This window comes from Lissotriton helveticus, chromosome 3_1, assembly GCF_964261635.1.
Source record: "Lissotriton helveticus chromosome 3_1, aLisHel1.1, whole genome shotgun sequence".
In the NCBI taxonomy this organism is placed as follows: domain Eukaryota; kingdom Metazoa; phylum Chordata; class Amphibia; order Caudata; family Salamandridae; genus Lissotriton; species Lissotriton helveticus.
The window spans coordinates 538435520-538456028 of record NC_136061.1 but is presented as its reverse complement, the minus strand read 5'-3'; the positions used below and the strand labels follow the sequence as shown (position 1 = coordinate 538456028).

The 20509-nt window shown below is 44.9% G+C and overlaps 1 protein-coding gene across 1 annotated transcript in view; it reads left to right on the top strand.

Annotated features, from left to right (window-relative positions):
• The window catches only part of DNAH7 (dynein axonemal heavy chain 7), a 2019015-nt gene that overhangs the window by 59068 nt on the left and 1939438 nt on the right, over positions 1 to 20509 (top strand). Inside the window, exon 2 of the mRNA XM_078680414.1 lies at positions 10724 to 10789. Within this exon, the coding sequence (XP_078536540.1) occupies positions 10724 to 10789 (66 nt within the window). The remainder of the gene's footprint in view (positions 1 to 10723; positions 10790 to 20509) is intronic.

The following is a 20509-nucleotide window of genomic DNA, read 5'->3' as shown; positions in this document are numbered from 1 at the left end:
TATTATTTGATAAAGTGCCTAGTGCTTATACATTTACAATATCTATGAACAAGTCGTATTCAAATTAGAATGTAAACTATAAAATCGCAATTAATCTGACCATCACAAATACATACAAATATCAAGTTAGCCATTAAAATAGCAGCTTAATTAGTTGAGCCATAACGTGCTAAAATCATATCATGAGCATTTGTGCGTGGGTGCGTTAAAAAAAGAATAAGAAAAGTATCTGGGATGCTTTAAACGGGATAATGGGTAACTATTATATTTCACAGTTCCTTTCCGTTGCAATCCCTTATTTTTTTATTTAGTAAAATTTTTTTTTTATTGATAAAAAAATATATATATATAAGTGGAATATACATTGGCAGTTTTTTTATATATACAGTCCATTTGTGAATGCGCGCTTTTCCCTTTGGTTTCCCCCCAGGTGAGAGGAGGGGGGAGAGTGAAGGAGAAAAAGGAGAGAAAGAGAGAAGAGGAGAGGGGGGGGGGGGTTGTAGGGTGCCTCACTTGTGGTTATGGTTACTGGGTCTTCCTCAGATGCTCGTCGAGTGGGCCCCACATGTGTACTTTGGCGTTGTGCTCCTTAGAGAAATTGCCTGTTATGTTGTCTGCTCCTCTCAGGAAGGTGACCCAATTAATCCACGTTTTAAAGTTCGCTTTGGCCGTGTTCTTCCAGTTTGTCAGGATTATTTTTAGGGCCGCTGTGAGGAGCAGGTCTAGTAGGTCTCTCTCTTCTCTGCTGTTTAGGTTTGCGGTCAGGTGTTCTGTTGCTAGGCTTACAAAGCTGATTGTTAGGTCTGCTTTGAGCATGTCGTTTATGAAGGTGTTGATCTGTGTCCAGAACTTCTTGACTTTCACGCATTTGAAAATGAGGTACTCGAGTGTTCCTTCCTCTTTTTGGCAGTTCCAGCAGTTGCCGATTCTGCAATGCCAACCTTGTGGAGCTTGGAAGGTGTCCAGTAGGCTCTATGGAGGAGCCAGAATTTGGTTTGCGCTAGTTGTGGGGTGACTTTGTTTGTTGTCGCTGACCCCCACATTTTTGCCCGTTCTTTTTCATTTAGTTGCCTGCCTAGGAGTGTTTCCCATGTGTTTGTTATTTTTTTGTTTTGCGACAGTGTAGAGGGGCTCAGGAGCTTGTAGATCTTTGCAGTTTGGTGGCCTGCTGAGTTGAGGGTCTGCATATATTTGATGATGCTTGGTTCCTCTCTGTGTGGGTTTGCTCTCGTTATGGCTGTCTTGATCTTGAGGAAGTTGTAGAGCTCTTGGTTTGGGAGACCGTGTAGTTGCTGTATGTTTTGGAATGTCAGCGGTTCCTGCTTGGTTTCCATCTGTTTGGGGAGACTAATTCCTTTCTTGATCCATATGTCGTTGTGCATTGTTGCCCCTTGGTAAGTTACTTTTGTATTGAACCAGATAGATTCCCATGCTGTGCCTTTCAACTTCTGCATCATGCGTCTGTCTATTTTCATCAGCGCTTCCCTCGTGTGTTTCAGTATTGGGTTAGATCTTTGGGGGTGTCTGTTTGCTGTTAGAAGAGCTATTGGGTTGAGGCCTCCCAGGATGTTTTTCTCTACCTCTAGCCAGACTGGTTTGTATGTTTGGGTGTCGTCTACCCAGGCTGTACCTTGCCTTGCCAGGCAGGCTGTTTGGTATGTTTTGAAATTTGCCAGGTTGAGGCCCCCAAGGTCCTTGGTTAGTCTCAGTTTGTGTAGGCTGATTCTGGGGTTTTTGTTTTTCCATAGGAAGATGTTAATAAGTTTGTCTAGTTTCTTGTGGAAGGTTTCTGTCATCAGGAGTGGTAGCATGGTTAGCGTGTAGTTTATCGCCGGCGTTATCATAATTTTGATAGTTTCTATCCTTCCCCACCAGCTTATGTATTTTGGCGACCATAGTTCTAGTCTTTCTTTTATTTTTTTCAGCGTTAGGTCCTCATTGTGCTGAAGCGTGGATGATAGGTCTCTCCCAAAGTGCAGTCCTAGGTATTTGAGTGGTTTTGTCTGCCATGCCAGGCCGGATTCCCAGAGGACCTCTCTTGTGGTGTGGACGTTCATTGGTTTGCACTCCGATTTGTCTTTGTTGAGTTTGTACCCTGAGGCTTCCGCGTACTCTCCTATTGTGTCCATGAGCGCTTTTATTGACGGGGAAGGGTTTGTGGTTGTGATTAGGATGTCATCCGCGTACGCCGCTAGTTTAACTGTCTTCTCTTTGACCTTGACGCCCGTAATTTCCGTATTGTCTCTAATTCTAGCTAGAAGGGGTTCTAGTGCCAGCAGGAAGAGGCCGGGAGAGAGGGGGCATCCTTGTCTGGTGCCTCTTCCTAGTGTGAGCGTTTCGGATGTACTTCCGTTCACCACTATTTTTGCTTTTGGTTTGTTGTAGAGGGCCATCACCATTGCTATGTATTTCTCCCCCAGGCCGAATCTTCCCATGCCGTTCCTTAGGAACGGCCAGGAGACTCTGTCGAAGGCTTTCTCTGCGTCTAGCGCTATCATGACAGCCTGTTCGCTGCTTTGTGTTGTGTGATTGATCAGATGGCATAGTAGCCTTGTATTGTCTTGCGATAGCCTGCTTTTGATGTATCCCACTTGTGAGCTGTGAATGATGTCTGGTAGAACTTTGTTTAGTCTATTGGCTAGTATCTTTGCGTAGACTTTGCAGTCGACGTTTATTAGCGAGATGGGTCTGTAGTTCTGAGGGTACTGTGGGTCTTTCCCCTCCTTGGGGATTATTGTGATGTTTGCTTCGCTCATGGACTCCGTCATCTTGCCGTTCTGTATGCAGGCCGAGTATGTTTCTGCCAGTAGCGTTTTTATGTGGTGGCCGAAGGTTTTGTAGAACATGGTGGAGTATCCATCTGGTCCTGGCGCTTTGTTCTGTTTTAGCTGGCTGATTGCTGCTTCAATTTCTTTTTCTGTTATATCGGCTTCGAGCGACACCCTCTCTTCCTCTTTGAGTTCTGGCAGATTGGTGTCATTGAGAAGAGTGAGTCCTGCGTCTTTGCTCAGGTTCTTATCCTCGGAATATAGTTCTTGGTAAAATTGTCTGAAGACTTCTAGTATTCCTTTGTTTGTTGTTTGGGACTTGTTCGTTTTGTCTGTTATCGCTGCGATTGTGTGCTGCCTTTGTTTTGCCTTTAGGTAGGATGCCAGTTGTTTCCCTGCTTTGTTGGCTGCGCACAAGTTCACGGATTTGAATTTTGTTAGCCAGGAGCCTGCTCTCTCGCTTAAAATCTTGTTCAGTTCGTATTTCTTCTTTGTGAGCAAGGTGAGTGTGTTCTTGTCTGTTATGTTTGCGCAATGACCTCTCTCCAGTGCTTTTATCTCCTCCTCTATTTCGGAGATTTTTTTGTTTCTGCTTCTGTTCATCCTTGATTTGATGTTGATCAATTTACCCCTTAGTGTCGCTTTGAGGGCGTCCCATATGGTGCTCTTTCCTACTTCGCCATTATCATTGTGTTTGAGGTAGTCTTTGATTGCTTCATCAATTTCTTTCACGTTTTCTCTGTTCTGCAGGATGTCGTCGTTTAGTCTCCATCTTCTCGTTGGGTTTTCGTTGTGTTTGCCGCTCAGAGTGAGTGATATGTGAGCATGGTCTGAGATGGTTATTGGAGCTATCTCCGTTTCTTCTATTAGGTGCGTGTATGTGTTGGACATAAGTATATAGTCAATCCTACTGTAGGAGTTGTGTGGGTGTGAGTAGAACGTGTACTCGCGCGCCGTTGGGTGTTGTAGCCTCCATGGTTCTGCTAGGTGTTGTTTGATGCACCGATCTTTCAGGGTGTTGTTGTTGTGGGAGTCATGGCTTGGTCTGTTTGGGTGCCTGTCCGTGGCCTGATCCATCGTCTTGTTCATGTCTCCTGCTACGAGCAGGAGGTCTTCTTGCGGTAAGTCGGATAGTTTGCTGTCTACTTCCTGCCAGAATTGTTTATCTCCAGAGTTTGGTCCGTAGATGTTGGCTACGTGTATTCGATCGCTACCTTTCTGGACGCTTGTTATTAGCATGCGTCCGTCTTCGTCTGCGTTTGTTTTTTGTATCGTTAGGTTGGCCCTCTTGCTCAGGATGGTTATTACTCCTCGTTTCTTCCCTTTTGCCGGCGAGCAGAGTACTTCCCCTATCCATCTTGCTTTGAGTAGCTTTGCTTCTTCCTCTGAGAGTTTGGTCTCTTGCAGTGTGTAGATGTCCCCCTTTAGTTTGGCCAGGTGTTCTAGTATTTTCCTGCGTTTGACCGGGTGGTTCAGGCCTTTAACGTTCATGGATACCACCTTCAGGTTCGTGGTCAGGCTAGCTTTTGTTGGGTCTGTCACGGTGCTGCAGTGCTATCGCTGGTGTTTCTTTTTTTCTTACGTTTTGGTGCTGGCCTGTATGTCCATGTTTCGTGGTGTGCCTTGTGACCCCCCCCCTGGGGCTTGGGATGTATGGTATGGGATGAAAGGTGAGGAAAGGATATAGTGGGGAATGGAAAAAGAAAAATGAGAAAGGAAAAGGGAATTTTTTGTTACACAATTGCCTGCTGTATCATCTGCCGTCCTGTCCACCTGTCCCGCCCTACCCCCCTGTCCGCCCCCCTCCCACCCTACCCCCCTCCCTCCGCCGGTAGAATATCGGGTGTGCGACAGCAAGGGTCCTCGCACTCCCCCCCCCCCCCCCAAGTCCTTTCATAGTCTCTATTGCTGAGTTGGGCATACGCCAGAAAAAGTCCGTCTATAGAGGAGGGAGAGATCAAGGAATTTATACAAAAATAAAAAGGATATGGCTGTTGTTGTTCTTCCTCTCCTTCCTTCCCGTAGTTGTGGCGGCGATGCTGAGGTAGCTGCGGTTGATTGTATGCGTTTGTCTGAGGTAGTCAAGTTCGTTTAAGTTCGAGTTCCATACGTGTACGTTTTGCGCCTTCATCATTCCTCCTCTCCATTCGTTTCGTCTGAGGATGCTCTTCGCTTTGCTCCTGGGCTTGGTAGCTCCATTTCTTCTGGAGCTAGGCCTTGCAGGTATCTGTGTAGGTCGTTGGGGTCATCAAAGATTCTGCTCCCGTGCCTGTCTGTTATTCGCATTTTGGAAGGGCCTGCAAAGGTGAAAGTAATGTTCTTTTTGCGCAGGTGCTCTCTCTGGGCTAGGAAGCCTTTCCTCACTTCAACTGTTAGCCTGGAAAAATCTTGGGTGATTGTTACCTTCTTCCCGTTTATCAACATTGGGCGGCCTTTCCTGGCCACTGTGAAGATCGCGTCTGCGTGATTGTCTCTTAACGGCTTGCATATTATTGGTCTGGGAGAGTTACTGTTCGCTTGTTTCCTGGCTGGTATGCGGTAGGCTTTGACCATTTCGAGCGGTCTGTCAAAGCTGAGTCCAGTAAGTTTGGGGGGTAAGGTTTCCAGCATTAGGGCGCATGCCCCTGGTGTGTCTTCTTCCTCCTCGGGCACTCCCAAGAGTCTTATATTTCCTTTGCGGCTTCTGTCCTCTTGCTCCGCCATGGCTTTTTGTAGTGCTGTGGTTCTCTTTATCACCAAGCCCAGGTCTTTGTGGGTCACATTAGCGCGGTCCTCCAGCTGGCTTATCCTTTTCTCCGCCTCATTGATTCTGCCGTTGGCTTTGCTTTGCTCTGCTCTGATTGCTATCAGTTCCATCTGGATACTGTCCACTGTCTTTTTTGTGGCCTTTGCTAGCTCGTTTTCTTCCGTTATCTTCCTCAGAAGTGTGTCAAGTGTGATAGTTCCGTCGCCTTGACTGCCACGCTCCTTGGCCGGTGAGGCAGGGGTTTCGTTCTTGCTTTTTTTCAGGTCGTTTGTGACTCGTTTGCCCTCTCTCCCTGCCATGGCGTCGAAACCTCTTCTGACCTGGAGTGTCTGGGGTCTCCCTTCTGTTAGTTGTTGTTTTGAGGCGGCCCTTTTTGGTCCCTTTTCTTCTTTGTTGCTCAGGATGGTTGTTGTTGTTAGGGAGCTGTCCCTGAATCTGGGTGGCCACTTGACCGCTCTAGTTTTGGTCCTAGACTCCGCCAGCCTCCCCCTGCGTCTTGCCTTCTTTGCGCTCTCTCGGTCTCTGTTTCTTGCCGCCCTGCTGCTTCTACTGGGGGCTGTCGACTGGTTAGCTGCTTGCTGGGGGTGCCGGCCTACCTCTGGCTTGTTGTTGTGCGGCTGGCGGGCTACCGCAGTTCTTCCTCCCCTGCCTCGGTTCGGTCTGCTGCTTTTTGCGCTTGTGGCGTGCACCGGTCGGTTTACTTATTTTGGCGTACGTCTATTTGGCCGTTCCTTTTTGCACCTTGCTTCGTGCCCGCTGTTGTTCCAACTGCTGCCTGCCCGCTTCTGTCCACTGTTTTTTAAGATGGCCACCCTCTCTCGTGGTCCGCTTACTCGCTTCAGGGGTGGGTACGGGGGATACGTGGTGTGAGCTAGTTCTGGTCGGCAGCTTGCGCTGGGCTGGATTGCGCTCTGCTGCTGGCTCTACTCACGGAGGCACGTCTCTTCCGCGCCGTGCCGTTGCTTCTCCAAGATGGCCGCGCGCCTGCTTCTGTGCCTTCCCTAAAATGGCCGCCCCCCTGCTTCTGTGCCTCCCCAAGGTGGGTACCGTGTACTTGTTTGTTCGTCTCTAGTCTCTAGTTAGGTTAGTGTTGTTCCTACTGTGCATCGGCGGCTTGCATATCGCTGGCGGCGCTTCTTGCTTAGGGCGCTCTTACTTGGGAGGTGTTGCTGCTTTGTGCTATTCGGTTTCCGCTTCTCTAGGACCTCTTGCGCTCCCCAGTTTTAGGTTTGCTGCCTCCTTGCCAGCCTCGTTCCTCGACCTGCAATTTCCTTTCACTAACGCCCTCAGTAGCAGTACCTGAGTGATTCTGTATTTCGCTCGGGTGTACGAGCTCGCCTTTGTAGTTTAACTAAGATGGTTGCCCCCTAGCTTCGCTCCTCTCCCAAGATGGCCGCCGTGTGTTGTCTTCCTCGTCTTGGAGGTTATAGTCGCTCGATACCTTGCATGCGGGGGCCAAACGCCAGGGGAGGGTCTTTTTTTCCCCTTTAACGGGGGCTTGGGCTTCTGTGCTTCCGGTCTTCGGGCGCTCTTACTTGGTGGCTTGGTGGTCTTGCGTCTCGGTCTTTCCTCTCTACGATCTCTCCGCCATCTTGCGCTCCCCCTTTCTTCTTTTCCAGCCCGCTTTCTTTTCTCTTTTCCTCGCTTCTTCGATGGACGCGGCTGACTTGAAACACTTCTGGCGATGCCCCTTGTGTTCATGCACCTCTCCTTGTGACCGTTGTCACGTTTCCTAGCGTTTCACTTCTCCTGCTCGCCGTTCTTTTGACTTGTGGGTCGGGAGCTCCGGACTTAGGTCTGCTGCCTCCTTGCCATCCAAGCCACGCCCCCTCCGTTGCAATCCCTTGAATGTTACTCATCCATGCACAGAATGAGTCTTCCTTGCAGTTAGCATACTCACTACCCTATCCGTGCTTGTTTGAGGTTCTTTAATGCTCTGCAATGTGTCATCCACGCATGGAGCAAGTATCTGGATGGGCGAAAGACCAGATATTCTGTGCTATTGCTTTTCAAGATTCTGACAATCTCTATTTAACAATTAGCTGCCAGATTAAGATTAGCCAGGTCCTTCTTGTTTGTTTGTACATGGGACAGAAAAATAAGAAATGGACTTCTGATTCAAGAACACCTTTACACCCTAGACAACTGGGTGGGATGTCGACACCTTTCCAGCTACTAACAAAACTGTTAACTGGAAGGATAATATACCTACATTTTAAATAAGGTGATCTTGTGGTGGGTCTATTCGCTTCAAGAAATCTTCTTGCTTCATTTTGTGTTTAATGTTGAGGAATACGATTAGTAATGCCCCTTTTTATTTCCATTTTACCAGCTATCCCCTACTTAAGGTTTTCTTGAATCAGTTAGGCGTTCTACAAATGATTATGGTCTTCGTACTGATAGCCAGGTTGTAATGTCTACAAGAAGGGGAGGCCTTCAACCTAGTGGGCCCTGGGATGCCAAAGGGCAGTGTTAGCAGGTCAAGGACGTAGAGGGGTCCCTTAGGTCAGACACAGGAGTTACCGCCTATGATGGCAGATCAACACATGTTAGCCTGCCAATGTTGACACTTGGGTAGTGAGCTAGGTCTGGAAGGTCTGGGGGCTTCCATTCGAGGAGAAAGACTGATGCCATAAAGGATACAGCTCATATAACTGATCGTTTGATGACTTGTAATCCAATATTGCATTGCCTGCCTGCCCGGGACTTATGTAATGAATATAGATCAAAAATGGGTTTTGAACTCCAAAAGATTGAGATGGGCTGAGTCATTGGGCCTATACGATTTGATGGTGTAATGGACTTAGTGAGGTGAGGGCAGGAGTTAAGGGAGGTTTGGGGTCCCTTTCCGGATGGATGGTAACAGGGCAGAGAAGGCTTCTCTTCATTACAAACTCTTCTGTCAAACATTGCATTACAAACAGAAAAGGAACCCTAAGGCAGCCCTAAGAATGGACTCGCTTGTACTCTGAGTCCAGATATGAGGCATCGTGGAAAGCTGAGGCCCAGAAACCAAACACAAGCTATACCGAGTGGGCAGCAATATGCAAAGACCGCGAGGACGAGAGGTGCAAGCAAACGTGTATGGAGGGGAAATGGTACAAGACCGACAAGGAAAGGAAGTTCAGAGAGAACTCCTGTGCAAGTAGACAACCAAAATATGGATCTAAGCGCTGCAACAACAGCCTTGGGGGAAAAAAAGCGAAATCCCCCTGCAGGGTACTCCTAGAACAGCTAAACACAATAAGTGAAAATGTTAGGGCAAAACAAAACTACCTCCTATTGCATCGAAAGGACTGGGTGTTTTTCTTATCTTCATTGATCTCGCTTCACGGCCGAGTCTCCGACATTTGTAATTACAGCAGTCTTCGCTCATGAAAAATGCACAGCGCCGACACATAAGAAAAGTATGAGGAAACAGCCAAATGATAGGTAGTGGAAAGGATGAGGAGGGCAGACAGAAGAAAGAAACCTGAAAACAGACGGGCAGGAAGGTGGCTGGAAGGAGGAACAGGGGGCCAAGACTGAGGCAGTGGGAGGTGTCTAAAGTTTGTGTTAAGGAGGGCAGTAGAAAGGGAAGGAGAGCGCTACACGGGGAAGTGAGGAGATTGGGATTCACTAGGGTCACCATCTGGAAAAGGGTAGAGCTCAAAAGAGGAGATGAAAGGCCAGGCACATTGATTTGGATTCAACACTAAATATATCCCCTTGTTAGTCCTTACACAACAAAAAAAAATCATAAAAAATGGATATGGAAAAATATAATGAAATATTTGCTCCATTTCGTTCACTACTATGCACTGATAAAAGGTATCTATGAAACGCTTCAACGTTACATCTCTCCTTATGCTTCCTTTGATCCCCTTGTCAATTCTAGTGTCTCTGTGCTCTTTTAAGCAATGTATGTGGTGCATGTAAGACATAAAACCGAAACGCTTGACTTTCTCGCATTTACGGATGTAAATATGGACAAAGTGTAGACCTTCTACTAGTAATATTTACTATTAAAACTGCATTATAATTTTTGGTTGTCTTTCAAGGGAAATCTTTTCTCTTTGCATAGTTGAATAATATTGGTTATTGCACGTGACCTTCTTTGTACTAGTTGAGTTGATTGTTTGCCTTAGTACCAGAGGTGATATTAGGAGATTTTATCTAGTTCATGAAATTCTGGAATGATTCTTTTCCCCAACGTCAAGGCCTCTGTTCCTCTTGTCAGGCTGGAGATGTGCAAGGCTGCGACATAGGCTTCTGTTCACACCTTCTCGAGCATTGATTTGTGTGATCTTATACTGGTAATGATGTCTGGTTGGGTAGAGCGTTCTTAAAGGAATATCTTCACATGGAAGTATATCCTGCCTGCCCATCCGACAGGGCGCATTGTCTTAGCATTTCATAGGTCAGTTCACTATTGGAAACTATTTTGAAGAATTGCTTATATTCCTTTCCGATTTTAATGAGATTGTATGGTACTGCAGATCTTACAAATGTCTACCTTTAAACTTAGGAGATGGGGAACTCACATGCTGTGGAGGAAATTGATTGGGAGGAACGTGCATAACACCAGCATTTTCAAATTTTTTGGGAGCCCCTGCCTGACATTGCCAAATATGTTGTAAAGGTGGTAGTCTATATGCTGGACATATTTCAGTAATTCTCCATATATTCTCACATGGTAGGGTAAAACCTACAGTTTGTGATGTATGCACCGTAGCAATGCGATGCATCATCCGTGTTAAGGGTATTAATATATAATTAGTCAAATCACCTTGCTAATTCTTTACGAGGCCCTTTCGATGGGAGGCGGCGGCGAGGGGACTGGGGTAGTGTAATATTAATACACAACGACAGTGAGGTTATTTTTCAGTATTTAGAGTGATCATTTTATCATTCTTTATAACACCTTTATGGAGGTAAGCAGTGCACCCTTTGTAAATGGTCATTTAACCACTGCAACAGTAGAAGCACACAGGGCCTTAGTGTGTAAGATGGGACTTCTGGGGAATTTTCGCTGCAAACTCAATATCTGTTTATTCTCACTGTCGATAAAAATCGTAATTGCTTTGTGTCAGTACCAGGAGAGCTCAGGATGACAGCTGTTCTCAATAATTAAAAAAAAATAAAATAATTGTGCAAGCTATTACTGTATGATCTGTGGTGTTTTTATATGTTTGTGAAAGATGCTAACAGTTTTCTTTCTTCCTTACAGCCTAAAAAACGTTCCAAAGGAAAGTTGCCAAAATCAACAGTGAGATTTTTACCACAGTTGCCAGAGGTAATAACCAAACCTGATTGCTCATGGTTTCCTCATAGCATGTCACAGCAAAATGTATTTATTTATGACGAGATAACTGGTCTGTAATTGGAGACCTGTGCTATTTCTAATGAAAGACTAACAAGACTCAACTATGATTTCCATAGTCTCCTGATGTCGCTCACAGGCTACCATTTTAGTTCCTGAGTCTGCTGGGCTGCCAAATGGGTTGTCCAGCAATAAACAATGCATTAAGGCTCCTGATGGCAAACTTGAACCCAGAGAGCCCAGTGTAGCAAAGACCTTGTGCCTTGTATGTATTTACTTACACCCAAATGTTTTACATCCATACTTTTTGCGTATCATTCTTTAGTGTCTGCACTGACGCCTGGATGTTAGGCGTGAAAGAGCTCGTCTGCAAAGTGTTAACCCCCCCTGTACCCTCGCTTTTGGACCTCGCCTGAGACCTGTATACTTCCTCGGTTCTCGTGTGTTTGCATTATATCACACCGACATTCATTCCAGTTACACTTCTGAAATGAATGTAGCCTTGCACGTGTCCGCTTGATGCTGAGAATATATTTTTGTGAAAAATCCATTGCTACAAGTGCTGAACTGTGCATATTAGTCAAACTTCTGCAACTCACTGTGCAGCATTTAATGTAGACCAGGTGACAAATGATAACATCTCTTTTTATTAACCAAAACCTGCCTTTTGTGCTGAGCCTACCATCGACGTTAACACAAATGGCCTATATGTTATTGTTAATCTGATTCAGCACTTGTATAAGACTTATAAGTCTTTGCGATTTTAGTAAGTAGAGATACAAGCACAAAACTTCGAAAATTAAACTCGCTTTTGATATCTTAATCCAATCCAATAATATAATATACAGCAAAGTATAGAGTTTGGGGGGAGCGAATTTTCAACCCATACTTGCATTCGAATTGTAGACATTATTTGTGATACATAAAAAGTCAATACAAAACATTGATTTCACATTAAAAAAAAGTTCAGATCTAAGAAGAAAGGATGGCCCTCGAATGTATCGTTCTCCTCGCGAAAATAACAGTTCTTCCCAGTATATTTTGTTGCATTCCTTTCCAAATTGGTTTCAACCCACTTGATCAAAACATAGATTACTTTGTATCTAAGAAATTCTTTTAAATTCTTTTATACCATAATGCCCAATCCTCTGTGTTCCAATATAGTGAATTGCAGCCGGCCAATGCAGGTTTCACAGGAACACACTCCTGCTTCCTCTGAGCTAAAGAAAATTGCATCCGTACCAAGTCTGCATTGTTGATAAATTAAGATAATACCCCTAAAATAGGTGTGAGTATGTAGATCCTGCTTAGATCATTGGGATCCAAGTTGTGTCAGTTGATTTAAATGAAGATCACTGAAATGATCTCAATAGATCACGAGAGTACTGTGTCCCATTCATCAGGTGAGACTTTTTTATCAGCTTCAGCCTTCAGGAAGCAGGACAACCAGCTGCAGCACCAGACAAAGCTGCTTATAAAAGTGCACTGTCACCTTTAAAAAAATGAGAGCCATCCGAGAGTGTCCCCCTCATGCATGAAACCGTCTGCAATAGAGACTTATGATTGGTTGAGGCCTGATATTGCTTTTTCTCTAGTTGAAGTCTCTAGTATGAGGATCTCATACGCCTCAGATATCATCGGATTTGGAAATGCAAGTGACTATCCACCTCAAAGACTGTTCCTCAGCTTACAACATTGTAGATTTTGGAAGAGTCCTCATTCATAATAATGTACCCCCCCCCCCCCCCCCAAGCAATATTTTGCTTGTTGTGAGCCAATCACTAAAGTTTGTACTGGTGTGCAGTTAAATGTTTTGCACTAAAAAGGTTACAAATAATAAGGCCTAAAGCATGTCAATACCAAATTGACGCTGAAGGATATGTTCTTGTATTTTTCTGTCATGTGAGAGGTGCCCTGTAAAGTAAACAATTATTTTCTGAACCTCTGTACATCTTTTATTTTCTCACGGAACACGTTTGGCTCAGGCTCCGGTATTTTGTATGATCTAATACTTACGTTAAGTTAAAACAATGCAATTCCGTTACCAACCTATGTTCTCTGGACCTCTGATGACCACTAAACAAATGAAGGACAGACAGACAACTGGTTGGGGAGAGCATCTTCATTACTGAGGGGTCTTCAAACGTAGGGGCAATAAGTCTACAACATTGAGGTGATTATTAATTGTTTTTGCCCCTTCCTCCGTGAGATTACAATTTTAGACTCTGATTCCATCATTTTGCAATTGAATACATGCTACATATTGGATTGTATGTGAATTACTACATGACAGTTTGAATTTATGAGGACTTTGTGTCTTCCTTTCTTAGCAGCACTCTGTTATACTGTAATGTGGATGGCAAGCAAGAATTGGAAAGAAAACATCTGGCATAGAGTAAAATCACTTCACCACTGAAAAAATGATGCAAACTGATATTTTACATAAGCCACCATTCTGCCTAGTGAAAGCACTATTTTATACTGCCACAATTGTAGGGGATAGTAAAGTGGGACAGACAATATGTTTCTCTTGCTGTGGGTGGTTGGGTGTATCCATGTATTTATTTTAATATTTACTTTACAGGCCAATTGCATTGGTGCCCAAAGGCACCAGCAGTAAGTACATCTACTAAAACCCATGGAAAAACAAACAAGGTATCACTACCACTTTCATCAAGTCCCTGGCAGGCTTACTCTGGCCCCATGGATACTCTGCTTTACTATCAGCTTAGGGCTGTCTGCAGGAAACTTCACCCCTCGTTCCCCCAGCCTCCCTCCTCGATGGCCACTCTTGATCTTCTCTACACGTCCCCATCCCCAAAGAAACTAGTCACTAAAATCTACGCTCTTGCGCTGGCGGCGTCTTCCACTTCTTCTGTGCGTGCCGTGGGGAGAGGACCTACGTGTCGAAATCTCCCAAGCCGATTGGCTGTATTGTTGTAATCAGATTAAACGTCTCTCCCCTAACTATCTTCTGCGCCTTATTCACTTTAAGTACTTGCATAGGCTCTATCGGATCCCTGTCCAACTTCATAAGATGGGACTCATTGCCGACGATAGATGCATGCGCTGCTCTGCGCCTGCTGCTGACTTTTCCCACCTCGCTTGGCTGTGCCCCCAGGTCACCACATACTAGCGTGAGGTCTGCACTGCGTCTCACTGTGTTCCGAAAAGAGTATAGCCAAGTTCAGAAAGGAGCTGAAGACCTGGCTCTTTGTGCTACCCTAACTCTGCATCTTCCATCTCTCCGTCTTACAGCGCCAAGACGCCAAGGCATAAGAGCGCTCTAAAAATGATTCACTCACTCACTGCTATTTCTGAGATCACCTCGTCACTGGTCCAACCCGACCCTCTGCTTTGTCTCTTAGGCTTTGTTAAATTTTGCCCAGATGCCTCCTGCAGATTGATTGCCATGCTGCTGGTCCTCACACGGCACAGCGTCTCCATGTGTTGGGGTCGCAGGCCTGCACCTAAGGTGGCGCTTTGGCTGGAGGATGCATCACGTTGCCAGACTCTCCTATCTGAATTCTGGGACCTAATGCCGGCCAGATCCCGCCCAATTGATATATGGGGTCCGCTTGTGTCCTACCTTTTGAGTCACAACTCCTCCCAATGCCCGGCGACCTCTCCCGCGCTGCCGGCCGTCGGTGATGGTCAGTGAGTTGCTTCCTCTCCGTTCCTATTTCCCCCTGTTCCTTTAAGCCTCCCCTCTCTCCATTCATGGCGCCTCTCTCTGTGTTATTGTATGACTGTGCTTGTTGATGTGACACGGTGCAATCTTGCAACTTTGCTGTGCAAATTTTCAATAAAGGTTTTTGAAAACTCAAAAAAAAAAAAGTCCCTGGCAGGCCACTAGAGCGCAGCCACATAGCTCATACAGGGAAATATTCAGCATCCCAAAAGATGCCCTGCGCACATTGATAATCTTGATTTTATCTGGTGAACATGGACATCAAGTGCAAAAAAGATGTAATCAAATTCCACCACCAGGTGAGCAGGGTAGATCCAGAGTCCTTGTGAGCTGTACTAATCACAATCTTTGTGGACAAAAAAAGTAATTGAGCAAAGTTCCTTGGTTTTGCCAGAATCACCAAAAATCTGGATTATGCATATTTGACAGATCCACCAACAACTACAGTCCCACTAAAGGAACATGGCAGGAAGGCCTCAAGAGAATTTGATATAAAAGTAGCCAGAAATATTTGAGGAGTGGAGGCGCTTGCGGCATCAAACAAACTTTTCCAATCATATCTAAAGCAGCCATTGGAAAACAAGCCTTAAATAGCATATTAGCAATCCGGCGTTTAACAATGTCTATATAGGAATACAGGGCCCATTGGAAGAACTTGGCACAAGGACATAGGCAATGTAGGCTGTTTCAATATCGTTCTGAATCTGTGGCTATGTCTGGTCGACAGGGTATTCTTGCATGCTGTCTGAGTACACTTACATTTGTGTGGAGACATCAGCATGCGGCGCTCTAGAATAATAGATTAGTGTGGTTTGTTTAGCCCTATACACTATGGCGCTTTACACCTTGATGGCCAAGTGTCATAAGAAGCAGGAGACTACTTAGAATATTGCTTCAGGTGTTCCCCAAGGCCCATATATTATGACACTTTGCATCTCGACCCTGTCACTTCACTGCTGACATTTGCATTAGAATGTGGCACTTTAGAGCCACCCTCAACATTGTGGGGCTAGGCCCTACAATTTGGCCAATCACTTAAACCGAGCGCACAGATGGCTGTAGCCCCAGCACACTGTAATCCAGAGCACCACATTAATGTTGTATAGTTTGGTCTCTCATAATATTGCATTCTGCACTTTGATGGCCAAGCAAACAAGCAAGTATGGCGTACTTGCACTGGCAAATGGCGGATTTTGCATATTAGATGAAATACGTATTTTGGCACATCGCACATGACGATCAAGCCCGAAGCAGAGGCTATTTAAATGTCCACGTGCAGTTAATGGAACATCAGCTGGATCATCAAGCCCGAAATTGAAACACTAACCAATGCTTGCATTAGCTTGCGACATCGTGTTAGAGAGACCTTTTGCCTTTTTAACCTTGAAAACTAACCATTCATAAGAAATTGTTGGACTGTTTGGACTTTCCCAGAAATAGCGTGTGTTGATTGGATGAACTTTTTAACCCCGTTCTTACGAAAAATAGAAGTCACGGATGCATAATTCTAGGAGGCTCTCTGACGCCAATATATGGCTAGATTTTAGTTACCTTTTCAGGTAGAATTTTAGATGCTGCTCATTTTAAAATTATGTATTTTAAAGCAAACGTGATTTGTAAAGATTGTAAGTAATCATACAATAATGTTTTTCTTTAAATGTGCACTTTTATCAGAGGCTTCACAAATCACAATGCCATTTACATCCACTTAAAATATAGATTTGTTCCAGGGATGGTTTTATTTTTGGTAAATGAGATTACCTAGTCTAGTTCCATAAAATAGACCAGGATACAGACGCTAGGACATGATGCCATTACCAGGGCTTGTAACATACAGTACACTCTTTGTGGTCCAGAAGGCTATTTGCCCTCTGCAGCAAGTTCTTGATTCTTTTTAGAAGGAAATGTTATGGGATTGGCTTTCATGTGTTTACGTAAGAATGGCTGATACCTTATGTTCCTGTATCTTAATGACTAAATATGCCTCTTTGTGTATATATCTTGGTTGCGCAAACAGCCAAAACAGCACAGAAACGGGAAATCCTCAGGTTAATGACAAAAGGTAAGGAAAGATTCGAACTCATTTATAGGTTATGGGCAGGGCCAATATGAATTGCGACTCTGCTTTCTGGGGAACCTGCAAGGACCTAACACGCAGTCTTGCAATTTACCCACAGCTTGTGAGAGGACGCCAGAACAGTAAGATGGACTCCCTCCAGTCTCGCTTCATGGGATGGCTGGGGAATTACTTATAAAGTATATTGAGGAAGAAGAGCCCTAATACAATTGAACACATTTCATTTTAGAAACAGCCTTAGGAGGTTTCTCAGGGAGGTTGCAGGAAGTATAAGAGAAAATCGATTTGAAGAGGAAAATACAATTGGAAAATGATTGGCCGGGGAGAGCTGCAAGCAGGATTTAGCAAACAGAACCAAGATATAAAGTGCTAAGAGATTATCAAAATATAGAGGTGTTCTTTAAAATATTTTAGCAGCATCTCTGTGAAGCGAACTGTAATTCTTTCCTTAAATGAAGAATTATTCCACTCTTTTTCGAAACAGCTACTATGGTTTTATCCCCCGAACCTTATCTCCCTATTAAACTTTTAAATGCGGATTACAAACTGCTAATGAAAACAGTAGCTAATCAACTGGCGTTTGTAATTAGTGGTTGGCTTGGAGAGAAACGGACGAGCTTTATTTTATTTTGGGCACATTACTGGTCTATTATGCTCACTATTTGGCAGAGGCAATTGACCTGGTGGTTACATTTACTATGTCCCTAGCAATATCATTGCTGGGCAGGGAAAAAGATTTCAATCTGGTGAAATCGAAATTTGTCTGACTTGTTTTAGCTCAAGTGGGGTTTCCAAGCAGGTTGCTAAATGATCTTTACGTTGGCACAATAGCACATTTAATTATTAATAAGTTACCAGCAGGGTACTCATCAGTATGCCATCTTTCCCACTTCTAGCCACCCATTTGTATTGAATCTTTAGCAGCCTTGATTGAGCACAAATATCACCATAGACTGGTTTATAGAGCTGCACAGCATTTCCATTTGCAAATCCTTGTTCAAGGAAAGGACATTTTGAGACCCGTGGCTTTACTCTGATCCGTCCATGCCTGCTTAGACTTATTATGAAGCAACCAAAGCCAGGCCCCACTCTATGCCTTCAAGAGACTCATACCATTTCTCCACCAAACTGACACCGTTCTGTTAAGGCCTTAGTGTTAGTCAGAATCGACTATGGGAACACTATCTTGATGGGTACTGCAACTTCTGCAGTCGCTCCTTTTAAATTCTTTATTTATGACTTGTATCTAGCACTAGACCGTTTGGCCACATTTCACATATTCAGAGACAACTGAATTGGATCCCTCTCAAAGCCATTACTCAAGTGCAATTTGCTTGCCTTCATGTCAGACAATCTGCCTGAAGCAGCATGGCTACATCTGTGTCTGTCTCAGGCTATCTGGGGCAAACAAGGGCCCTAGAAGTCAACATGGCCTAACCATGGAAACCATACATTTCAAAACCCAAAAAGCAGCAACTCTGGCTACTCTGGTGCAGCATTCTTACTTTGGAACTTTCTCTCAGTTAACTTGAGGTGGGCAGAAAAAAAAACTGAAAACCATTTGTTTAAATTCTACTTTAATTGAATGTACATTCTGCACATATTTTCTCTGATTCTTGTCCGTCACACATATCTTCTCACCTTTTCATCTGCAAAGCCGTACCCTCTCGCCCACTTACATGAAACCCTGCTTTTGTCTCCTCCATTCCATCCTCGCTTCCATTCTATATTTGCCTCATGCTACCTTCTCACCTTACCGGTTCGCATTTGTATCCAACTGACATGGGACTGCTGTTAATGTCCAGGGTTGATCTCCTAAAGCTGTGGTGGCAGCATACTAAGTTGTGTGACTTCCTTGTCCTGACCAGACTTTTTTACTGTGTCAGAGAGGACTGCAGTCAACTGACCCTGCTCATGCATAGTTCCACTTTAGTGTGATTCCCCCTTTAATTTTGCACTGACAAAAAAGTGTGTGTGTGTGTGTGTGTGTGTGTGTGTGTGTGTGTGTGAGAGACAGAGAGAGAGAGAGAGAGAGAGAGAGAGAGAGAGAGATGCGGGTATACAGGGTGAACGAGTACCATGTGCATGTTAAATGAGTCCTTGTATGACAAGTGTCTGATTCTTGTGCCCAATGGCATCCATTTGGGGGGGAGGCTGGTTTAACATTGCACAAGATGGAGAGTGCGTATAGCTTCCCAACATGGTGGAAGTAAATTGTTGCAGTCCTGTGACTTCAGATTAGAGATTCAGACACTGAAGTGAGGGAGAATGGAAACAGGGCTACTCTTAGAAATTCTATCAATTCCTTTAGCAAGGGGTTAGTGATTATAATTTCTTGAGTCTTGCCATTTGTCGGATTGTAGAGTAGAGGGGTGATCAGTGGAGTCTGTTGTTAAAGCTCAGGAAGGTTCTAAGCAGGGCCTGTCCTTTTGTTTGTCCCTGATTTGTCCTTCACTAAGACTGATGACCGCCACATGCAAAGTGTTTCCTATTTATTGTACCCATTTTTTGGATACTCCTCCATGAAACCAGCCTCATTGTTCCCTGCTAGGCTAAGGCAATGCCTGTGTCTGCAACACAACAAGAAAATTACTTTTTAGGAGGGAGTACCTGAAGCCAGTATTGGGGATACAAAAGTGGAATCCAAACCACCGCACTTTTTTTAGTTTTACAAGTTTTCCTTGTCCAAGAAAAAAAGTGCTCAGCAGAGTGTGCCAGCCAGTCTCCCATTGGAGACGGACATCACCTTAAATCTGCACAAATTGCTGGAGAGGCTGAGGATCAACATAGCTTATAGAAGCCGCTTGCTCAGAGATGGAAGGAGCGTGCCTGGCCCTGCAGGAGCAGAGACTGTCCAGAAGGAGAAGCCCAGCTTTGCACTTGAAGTAACACCCAGAAAAAGCTGGCTGACAGCAGGAGCAAAGTAGAGCCACCCAATTTCACGAGGGGCCTCCCAGTGCCGTTCCTGTAGCCGATCATATAAAGAAATCAATCCTGAATGTAACATTCTGCTGTGCGGCATTCCTGCCGCATTCCAGAGAACTGGTGCTGCAGCATTCCAGCGGACTGGTGCTGCCACTGCCCTGGTGAGGGATCTGCTGTCTCCTCTGAAGGAGAATCCTGTCTGAATCCAGCCCAGAGGACGCATCTGCAGATGATGAGTGGCTGCTTGATGCTGACTGGGAGGCCACAACTGCAGACTATGACCACCCGCCTGAATCTGGCCAGAGGCTGCAACTTCAAGCACCAATCTGATCCTGGTCTGGAGGCTGCAACTACCGATACTGAGCACCTACCTGACGCCGGTCCAGGGGCCGTACCTGCCAAAGATGAGCACCCACTGAGGAAGCCTGCCGCGCCACCACAGTGCAGCGTTACTGAAGCTGCAGGTCGAATAAGTGCACCTGCCAGTGCTGTGTAAGCTGCATCTTTGTGAGCAATTAAAGCAGGACTGCAGCGTGAGAGACTTAAAGAGTGAACTGATCACACAGAGAACATCCACTGTTGTCAGTGTGTCCTCTTTCGGCAAGTACTGTTTGAACTCTTCTACCAGCTATCCTTTGGAGCAATCACTAGTAAACTGCACCTATGTCTAATCTATGCCTGTGTCTGCACTTTTCTATTAGTAACAGTAGACATTGGGAGAGCTTCCCAGAACAGAGAGAGGGGATCGTATTGGATATGAAGCTTGACTTGGAATTGCAGGTGATGCTACAGCCCTATAGTTGAATCCTCTTGAACAGTTTAGTATTTCGTTTTGCTGTAATACTAAAGAACTTTCTTTTTACTAAGATAGCACTAGGTGGGAGAGATATGTGATTGTGTCTGTTGTTTGATTGTTGAGTCCTGACCTTCCTGAGCTCCTTATTCCACCCCCACAACTTCTACCTCCCCCTCCACTGCCTCTCTGAGAAACGGTGGCCTT